Source organism: Tinamus guttatus, unplaced genomic scaffold, assembly GCF_059628265.1.
Source record: "Tinamus guttatus ecotype Peru unplaced genomic scaffold, ASM5962826v1 Tinamus_guttatus_pri_ptg000080l, whole genome shotgun sequence".
Lineage (NCBI taxonomy): Eukaryota > Metazoa > Chordata > Aves > Tinamiformes > Tinamidae > Tinamus > Tinamus guttatus.
In genome coordinates, this window is record NW_028288614.1 from 3821711 (window position 1) to 3831886 (window position 10176).

The 10176-nt window shown below is 35.7% G+C and overlaps 1 protein-coding gene across 1 annotated transcript; it reads right to left on the reverse strand.

Annotated features, from left to right (window-relative positions):
• Positions 1–3008: 3008 nt before the first annotated feature.
• TDRD15 (tudor domain containing 15) lies at positions 3009–8966 on the reverse strand. The gene has a single exon (XM_010216781.2). It carries the CDS (start codon positions 8939–8941, stop codon positions 3029–3031), a length of 5913 nt encoding a protein of 1970 aa, XP_010215083.2. The 5' UTR covers positions 8942–8966; the 3' UTR covers positions 3009–3028.
• Between the last annotated feature and the right edge of the window lie 1210 nt (positions 8967–10176).

Consider the following 10176-nt stretch of genomic DNA (forward strand, 5'->3'; position numbering starts at 1 on the left):
GGGTTCCACATACGACTAGCATATAACCTCTTCTCCGTTTCTTCACAAAATGTGCCATGAGGGTACATCTGAGGTGCACAGGACAGATGAAGGTTCAGCACAACATGTTTCATGCTAGGAAGCTGTACAGGTGAGCAAAGAAAAAGGCCATGGTATTTGTATAACATTCAAAAATAAACATCAATTCAGTACAGAACATAAATCACCCCACAGCTGCTGCCCTGGAGCACAGGGACTGTGTCTTAGCACTGTCCCACAGAAAAAGCACAGATACAGCTTCAGATTTTTATTCTTTCCCAGCATGTTAACCAACCGCAGAGGTCACAAAAATATTTCAAAATAAATTCAGAATGAGTTAAGCATCACATGCTACACAAAAGCTCAGTATTTTACTGTTTATGACAAAGAAATTAAAAAGCGGAATATTGACTACATGAGTATATACTGGAACACTTTTAATTCCAAACAAATGCAAGTGGTTCTTCATCACCTTCATTTATTAAAATAATCAAAGTAATCAATGGAATGGTATAAACTAATATACAATTAACAGACACATTTAGGAAACACAACCAAATGGTAAGCAGTAGTTTCCAAATAACGAAATTTTACCACACTAAGTTTTTGCTCAGAATCAAGCATGTCCCCCAAAAATGAGAAAACACATTTAACTTCCATATATCTTAAATACATGACAATTTATTTCAAAAAAGTGTATTCAAACTAGATCACAGTCATAGCCTTTCCTACTTACAGGAAAAATGCTATTATAATTTGGGAGGGGGCATTAAGGCCATACAAAGAAAATAAAATTACAAGTTAAATTCAGTTTGACATCTTAGTAGCTTCATGTAATAATAAAAATACAACCAAAATATAACCTACTTCTGAAAATTCACAAATTAAAGATTGTGTTCATAGATTTATGGCGGCAAGAGCTGCACTCTGCATTTTCAGGCACTGCATAATGCTAAAAATAATTTTAAATATCTAGCTTTTACTCTACGCAGTTTTGGTATCAGACCTGCTCAGAGGTAAATATCCCAAGCTAGACTCTCACTGAAAATCAAAACAAGCATTCTTGAAAACAAATCCTGCATTTTCCATTTGTAGAATATCAAAATAATATACACAGAGCTGATCTTTTTTAATTTTCTGTCATTTCTAGGCACCATTTTGTAACACTAGATAGGTAGTGCTTTTGTATCATACGCAAACTGAAAAGCACCGTCTACTTACACTAGCAAAAATCCGATTCAAAATATATAATCTGTACATTAACACACAAATAGATTGGGCTTTTAAGGTATCCAGATCTTAGTAAGTTAATTAACCATCATAAATTGCATGTAGAAGTGCCATCGTCTTAAAGAGAGTATTACTTGACACTATAGTCAGTGTAAGTGTAAAAATAATCATTCAACATGAGTAATTGCTGCATGATATGATCTTAGTATTTTATCATAAGGGGAAGCAATGTATTAAACCAGTGGCAGAGGCTATGCCAATTATAGAAAAAAATGCAATAATATAATGGTGCAATATAAAAAGAAAAGCTCATGTGTTTACAAATCAGTTCAAATCCCACTCCCCACCCCAGCTTATTTGATCAATATATTAACGTAACACTTCCAATTCCTGGCTAATATTAATAAAATTTTAACTTACATATTTCCTGTTTTGAGATTAACGGGCATCTTGTACCAAACTGTAGGAAGGTAGGTGCCAAATGGTTAATAGTTGTATGTTATATAAATATATATATACTGTAGTTTAGCAATAAAGTTAACTTCGCAAAAATCAGATGCAGCTTACCACACCTCTTATTTAGGTGTTGAACAAGGTTCTCTCCCTTAAAAATACTTAAATTCTGCTTTCTAGATAAACCTTTCAAGTTTTAATGAAAATTGAATATGCCACGGTACTGTTTGGGGCATTACATATATATAGATTTAGATCCTATTTGCACACAGAAGGGGAGGAAATGAGAAGTACCTGACAAGTTTATAAGTTCAAGTTACAAGGCAAAGGGGGTGGATCAAAAATATACAGTGTGTCATAGTTTCAGTTCCCTAAAAATTTCCTCCTCCTACAGAAGAGGAAAAATATTCTGCGTGTTTCAAGATTATTGACATCCTTCTAAATGGTGTACAGAGAAAACTTCTTTCCATTTTGACAGAAGTACTGGGAGCACGGAGAGGAGAGACCACCCAGGTGAATATACCCAGCAAAGCTACACTAATGTAATATTATCAAAAGAAAAAAAATAAGTCAAATCTACCCTTTACTCAAAAAAAGTCATCTGAAAACAACTTAATGGGAGTTTCCCACAAAACAAATAGGGATCCAAGTATTACAGTTACCCCATTACTAATAAGCATTATTTTGGGATTTTAAGATATTCTCACAGGGGACTTTGAAATTAGAAATAAGAAGATTATGACTTGATAACTTTGTTTTCTGAGCATATCAAACAGTTAGGACACAATACAGTAAGCTACAACAAACCAGTGGTTATTGCAAATAAAGTTACATACATAATTTGTAAAATTACTGTATGTTTAAATTGGGAAAGTATTTTTATAAGGGTTTGCCAAAACGACAATGACCTACACAAACATAGCAAGAAAATTTGAAAAAAAATGCCGTTAGACAGCAGCATTTATAATTCATTTTTATGATACATTGTAGCGAGACTTTCTTAACTTTTTTACAGCATCTTCACACTTTGGTCATTAGAATCTCAGTTCTCAACCAGTGATAGCAGGCTTACTCTTGCGGGAGCCAATTTTATTTTCCATCACCACAAAGCTGAAAAAAACTTCTTCATATTAACACCCATCTTTTGCAAATAACTCAGTTATATGGACTCAGTTCCTTTGTTAATGATATTCAAGCATTCACTGCAGTCCTTACTTGAAACTAATACATACTCCTATGTTTCAGGTAAATTTTTTGCTTTACTTTATTTTTCTTCTGCCAGCAAGACAAAGCTTTTGGCATAACTGAATTTGGTTCAGAAAGGGAATCACAGCAGACTAGGCTGCAAACATATTTTGGTTGATTTAATTTTGCCAAATGGAATAAGGCAGCACTTGCTCCTAGAGTAGATTGCATGGCCAGCAGCAACCAAGACACATGCTAGGTTACTCTGCTTGTACAGAACATCAACCTCCAATTTCATTCCAGAGCCATACTGCCTAAAACAAAATATCAGACCTGGTTTACTAAGTAGCTTCTGAAACAGAAGTTTAGCTTCCTCACTCCAGTGTTCTCCTTTGGCAGGAACAGTATCGCATAAAGAGCAAGAGTAGGCAAGGCGTGGTAAATAAGCCAGATTTTCCGGAAGAACTTTAAGTTTATGGATATCTGAGTAGGGGATATTTTTCAGAAAGCCATAATCAATGAATGTGAGAACAACGGATTGACTTGACACTTCACTAATCTCTGCTCTGTTCCACTGCTCTTCTCGTCCAAGCTTGATCTTGATTAAGCAGCCAGCACCAGGAGCCACAAGTTCTTTCGGCAAAGCTGGCAGGTTATCAGGAAGGTCAGAAAGCAGCAGAGACAAGTTCTTCATATACTCAAATAAGCCTTCCAACTGAATGCAAAAGTTTGAAGGATCGGTAACTGTAGTTGCAAATCCAGGATAGCTTTTGCCACTTTGCAGCAACATCCATGTGGCTGAATTTATCCTGAATGATGTAGCAAACGCTTTACAGTCTGTATTACTGGATTGTTCTGGTCCGATAATGATCTTACCAGGAATTAAGAGTCGATTCAAATATTCCAAGAGTAGAATTTCTCCTATTAAAATCTCTACTTCCCATAGACGAGAGGATTCCAAATATCTAAGAAATAAGATTCCTACTTCATGATCTAGGAATACATTTAGTAAATTGACAAATTGAAGTCTATTTGAATTTTTAAACCAAACCCATTTACAAGGAACAGCTTGTTTAGGAATACTTTTTATCTCATCACTGAGCATCTTTGCATAATTTAAGGGAACCATCTCAGATTTGCCACAATCCATGAAAAAAACAAGCATTAACCTCTCCCTGCTAAACTTCTTTATCACTTTTGATCGATACCACTTTAAGTTCCTTTTAGATTTTGTCATGCATTCCAATCCTTCCTCAATATTATCCACTGCAAGCAAGCAATTTCTTTCTGCTTCTTTGACAAGCATTACATTTAAATCATTGAATATCTGCAAATTTCTATGCAGCTTCACATGAAATTTTCCACAGCCAGAAACATTAATTATTTCTGCTGTTTCTACCTGTCCAGGATTTATATCTTGAAGAGGAACTTTTAATTGTGCTTTGGAAGCAATTTTTGTCCCAACAGCTTTAACTTTACTTTGAATCCCTAAACTATTCCTTGATCTTCTGTATTGAGAATCAGTATTTGTAATTGGAATTTGTTTTGATGGTTTTTCTGGATGAAGCATTGCTGTATTTTGCAATCTTGTCCTGTGTTTTTTCTGCAGGAGGACATCAGACACAGACTTCCCATCACAAATTATATCTACTTCCCACTGCTCTCCAAGTTGTTGCAGGAACTTACAACTGACTGGCTTGTTATTAACTTCTTTTACAAAATAGGAAATATTTTTACTAGTCCAGCTTTCATCAGCAGTACTCTTCACTCTGCTAAGGAAACAAGGAATGCTGAGCCTTGGCAATGTTAAAAACTTTGTCTCAATCCTGTAGATCTTTGACGAGCTTACGATTGCTGTATTACCATAGTCAATAAACTCTACCTCAAAGCAGCTTTCCGATTTCAGAGTTTTAATAACTGCCCTATAAAAAAAAAGATCAGTAGAATATTCTGCTAAAACAACATCCCCTACCATGAGCTCACCCAAGTCCTGGTTATGACCTACATTCACTACACTTTTGTTTAACTCTTCTGCTAGTTGAATTATGAGGTCTTCCTCCTCTGCAAGATGAACATGGAAGCTTGATGGACTAGTTACATGAGAAATATACCCTGCTACTTCTGAATTCACCTGAATATCACGTTGAGGAAGACTGGTTAATTTAGCTCTATTTTCTTCACTCCTTTCCTGCTGACCTGTACAGACTAGTTTTTCAGTAGATTCAAAGGGAACATTTGCAGGTACATGCTTTACATTTAAAGTAGATTGACCCAGTGAATGAGAAGTAGGCTTTTCATCTACAAGTTTCCCTTGTTTTAGAAGAACATTGACACTATTTCTAATAGCTGATTCTTCACTATCTTGGGAAGTCAGCAATTGCAAGGAGTTGCTACATACTATCTGCTCTTCATCTTCAAAATTTTGCCTACTATTTGTCTGGTAATACTCTTCACATACTTGACTTTTCACTTCTGTTCTCAAACTATTTCTTTCAGGATCTTCCACACTTAGTTTTTTAGTTTTTTGGTAACTTGTAATATGGGGGACCACTCTGTAATTTCCAATAAATTGTTCTGTATAATTTTTAATGGGTGCCAATTCTTCCATTATTTTTTCTCTAATTTTCTGACTTACTTGGAGTTGTCCATCATACAACTCCACAGCAATCTGGCCATCTGGTTCTCTGGATATAATTACAGCCTTCAACAGTTTACCAAGGAAATTCTCCTCAAACCATCTATTGACTCTTATTGGAATTTCTGTCTCCTTGAGATTTGAAAGACAGCATTTAATAGCTTGCATGGGTGTTAACAGCAGGTCAGTGGCACATTCTGGAATAGGAATCAACTGGTCTCTCTCCACCATATGTTCATTTCCAAAATCCACAAAATTAACTAATAAATAGGATGATGATTCTGTAGGAAAAGCCAAAGCTCTATAGAACAGACCATCTTCAAAATATCTGGCTATGCATAATCGTGTATTATTAGTATGCTTTGCATGCTTTGGTATTTTACTTATTTCACCAATCTTTTTCATCAATGCATCTATAGTTTCAGTGTTTCGATTAAGCTGACAGTAGAATTTTAAAGGACTATGTACATGAGTTATATAAACCTCCTCCTCGCTTCCAATTCTCATATTAAAAGATGAGTAGCAAAAACTGTACAGAGAACTCAAAGATGCATGTTTTCTCAGTGCAATATACTCAGGCTGGGTGGTGTGACCACGCTCTCTTAGAAACTCTTCTGCACTAACAAAGGGTGTCTGTAAGTCAACAATATTATGCAAGCAGTTTGGGCTTACAAGTATTAGAGCATAAATGATACAAATCAGTGGTCCTTTAGAAGCAGAAATGAAGTCTTTGAAAAGTTTACACATCTCTTCAGACCAATTGAGTGTGCTAGTCTGCAAGGGTCCATTTTTAATACTACATCTAAATGCTTGACTTTCCAGATCTAGGAAGTCTGGAAGAACAGCCTGAATATCTTTAAGTAAGACTCTTTCACGATTACCGAAGTCTACAAAAACCACCTCAACTTCATTTGCAGATACTTGCTGCACAACAGTTGCTCTGTACCACCTCCCATCTTTGGGGCATTTAACAACACAGGCAGCCTGACCAGTTTTGTATGGACTGGTGTGTACTTTATAGTAAGTCTGAATTTGTTCCATTAAGTTATTCAGCTCTGGCAGTTTGCTTTGCAACTGACATGAAAAATTTGCTGGGGAATCAACGTAGGAACATACCACCTCAAAGACAGCTCCTGGTTTAAACACAAATTCTTTATAAGATATGTTTTTCTCTGGTACTAACTGATGCCACTGAGAAATAGAATCTCGTCCAAAATAGGAGAGCAAAACAGATTCTCCCAGCACAGGAGCCACACTTAATGATTTTTCACCTTGAAAGATCTGCTCATTTCCTAATATTTTATTTTTATTACAGTTGCTCTGTGCATATTTGTGTCTTTTTTTAGTTCTGCGGTGATTGAGGACTTGAGAATTTTTTGCCAGATTTGGAAGAGATTCAGGTTTCTCCTCCCAGTATTCAGCATATCCAGCCCTAACCATACACATGGCAACATTACACTCCCCAAAATCATTCATACTCTGTGCATTTACAATATACTTGTTGTTTTGCTTTCCAACTACATGAAGCAAAATTGCTTTGTTAAACACAATCTCTTTGAAAAAATCAGTTTCCTTTTTAACCCACACATCCTCAGTGGGCAATGTGCATGCAAGTGCACAACACATGGCTAAAGCTGGTAAATCAGAAAACTCTGGAAGCAGTGTTTTCACATCACAATAGGGTACTGTATCTGTATTTCCAAAATCCAAAAAGTAAACAGTAACGTTGACACAAAGCACTTCAGTAACAACACCTCGATAATAGCACATATCTTTGCTATACCGGGCACAGCACAGTAATCCAGGTTCTGGGTTTTTAAGGACTTTGTCATCAGATCCACATTTGTTATACACATCTTCAATTTTTTTCATCAAGGCTTCAAATTCATTCTGATATTCACTTGTTTGAATCCAGAAGTTTGATGGATTTATTACATAAACCACAAAACCAACATAGGAAGAATTCACTTTCATTTCTACGCTTTTGCAGGGGCTTGAAAAAGAGTCATCATATTCTGTTAAGCAATGTGTCAGTTTATTTCTAGTATAATTCTTAAACAAACTGTAGTTCTCATCACATGTTTTGTAGTTTATATCAATCCTTGTGGTTTTTGTATGAGAAGGAGATACATATAAAGCAGTTGCCTCATTCAGTCGTTCTGGATACTTAGTGTTCATTCTAAGGTTTTGTTTTTGCAATGTAATATAATACAAGTGTTTATTAGCATTAAATAAATCAACACAGGCACACACAGAAGTTTGTTCAATCAAGGCCTGTATAAATTCTTTCAGCTGGAGTTTTATTACTGTTTCATCCTGATTCTCAAAACAAGACAGTGCACAAGGAAATGAAATCATTGGTAACAACATGAACTCTTCCTTAAGTTTCCAAACACAGCTAGATGGCACAGCTTCAGTATTGCCAAAATCCATAAACCAGACTTCCACATGGTCAGGGAGAAGCTGCTGTATCACTCCTCTATGCCATTGCCCATTTTGTCTTTTGGCAGCACAAAGTAACCCTAAACTATCCAATGACGTATTACTTTCTCCACTCATACCTTCGTAGTACAAACGCATGGCTCCTGCCAAATCTTCGAGCTCTTTCTGCCATTTCTGTATCTGACAGTAAAATTTACATGGACTTATTGCAACAGTTATTTTCACATTTTCTTTACTGCCAACGGGTATAAAGGGCAGGAGGTCACCGGGAACTGGACGAAAATATGATGGTTTCTCAGAATCACTAAATGTAAATAAATCCTGGATTGCATACTTATGTTTTAACAATTGCGGCATTCGCTTACAAAACATTTCTTGGGACAAAGCTTTTAGTGTTTCAACAATAAGACAAAATGAATCTCCATCGATAAGTTTTCCTAACTGCAGTTCGACAACATCACTAATAACCTTTGACGCTTCCAGAATAAGGAGCTGATATGGTAAAACAGCTTTCACATGACCTGCAATCTGTAATCCAACCAGAGAAGAAAAATAGTTTACAGCTTTTGGACCCCATTTTTCTCCAAGAGGAAGTATGTTTGCGAAAACTCCATAAACTATCTTTGGAGGCAGCTGAAATAACTCTCCACAAGCAGAAGCAATACGTATTTCATCAACTATCAGTACCTGCCCAATGTCTATAAGAAAGACCTCATAGGTATTTTCTTTCTTTTCCAAAACTTTTCCCCTGTGCCATTTTCCTTCCGAGTCTTCCACCAAACACGATCCACCAATATCAACATTATTCTGTACTTTGAATACACGTTCTATTTCATTCTGTAATATGTTGTAGTCAAATTCACATCCCTCATTATATTGACCCTGAAATGCCACTAGCAGACACTCTGGATCACATTCTGTATGAGTTATCTTCAGATGCATATCTGAAATTTTTGGTGAGGGAGTCAAAGGTTCCATTCTTTCTGCAAGACAAACGAATGAGATCAGTTTGATGATCTTCTATATTTTTCGATAGTAACTAATTTCTTACATGAAATTTATTTTCAAAATGATGTAATACAATATTGTTAAACTTCTGGGTAAGTTGTCTACTAAATGTTTAATAAATGAACTATTCCACACTCTAGAGAAGTTTAGGAGCCACCAGCTACTTCAATGGTTACTCCCTTCAATAGAGATCTATTCAGAATTTCATGGCACTTAAGACTCACAGTTAGAATGAGACTTTCTGTATATGGCTTAAGTATTTTCAACACATTTCTTTCAATTTCTCTTTAGTATAGCAATTATCAAGGACTCCTACTAACTGATTTGAAAAAGCGATGCACAGAGAAAAAGCAATCACATTTAGAGCCCTACAGTTTGCCATTTACTTAATCTGATTGAATTACGTAGAGCTCTATTATGTTGTAAACTTTCGTAAGTGCAAGGGCATAAAGCATATTATCTGTCAGACATGTTTGCAGTGTCCTAACTAACCAACAACTGCAACAAATGCCTTTTGTAATGTGTTAACATTGGCATTCTGTAACATTTTAATTGATAGCGTAAATATCTTCAGATCCCTGTAAACACTGCTTAAACCTTTGTTTAAGGTTAGGTCTTCAACATAAACTTCCAATTTTATTTGAATTTGGACTCATTCACAGATCTGTGACTACGTTGGTTCTAAAGAATACCCATAACTTAACCAAGAAATTACATGAAATAAACCAGTATTCTTATCAGTGGTTAGGATTGCCAAATGCAAAGAGAGTGGATCCACAGACAATGCCAGACAGGACAAAACATATGTTTAATAAATTCTACCTAATGACGAAAGTTGAGCTTTCAATTTCAACTACAAGATATTAAAACAAAGGCTTTCCTCAACCTGCAAAAGTTCTTTGACAGAATTAGAGTAATAGCTCTTACCCTATGCATATATGCAGTGGCTAGCAATAATACAATCCACCTTTCAAGCTAAATACAGATGGCTGGTATTTTACAAAAAGTAAAATTTTACTCCAGTAGTAAAACTCAGCAAAGTATTTTCAACTTCCTGCTAAAAACAATACAAAATGCTGTTCTGACAAATACCAGACTAACCAAACACCATAGCTTCTCACTTTCTCATATAGGAAAATAGAAAAGCAAATTCTACTTGTTTAATGAAATAAAATTATGGTCTTCAGCACAGCCTGGTTTAGGCA

Bases quoted from the DNA above. Each gene is read 5' to 3' on its own strand.
- TDRD15 (XM_010216781.2), bottom strand. From the start codon at position 8,941: ATGGAACCTTTGACTCCCTCACCAAAAATTTCAGATATGCATCTGAAG.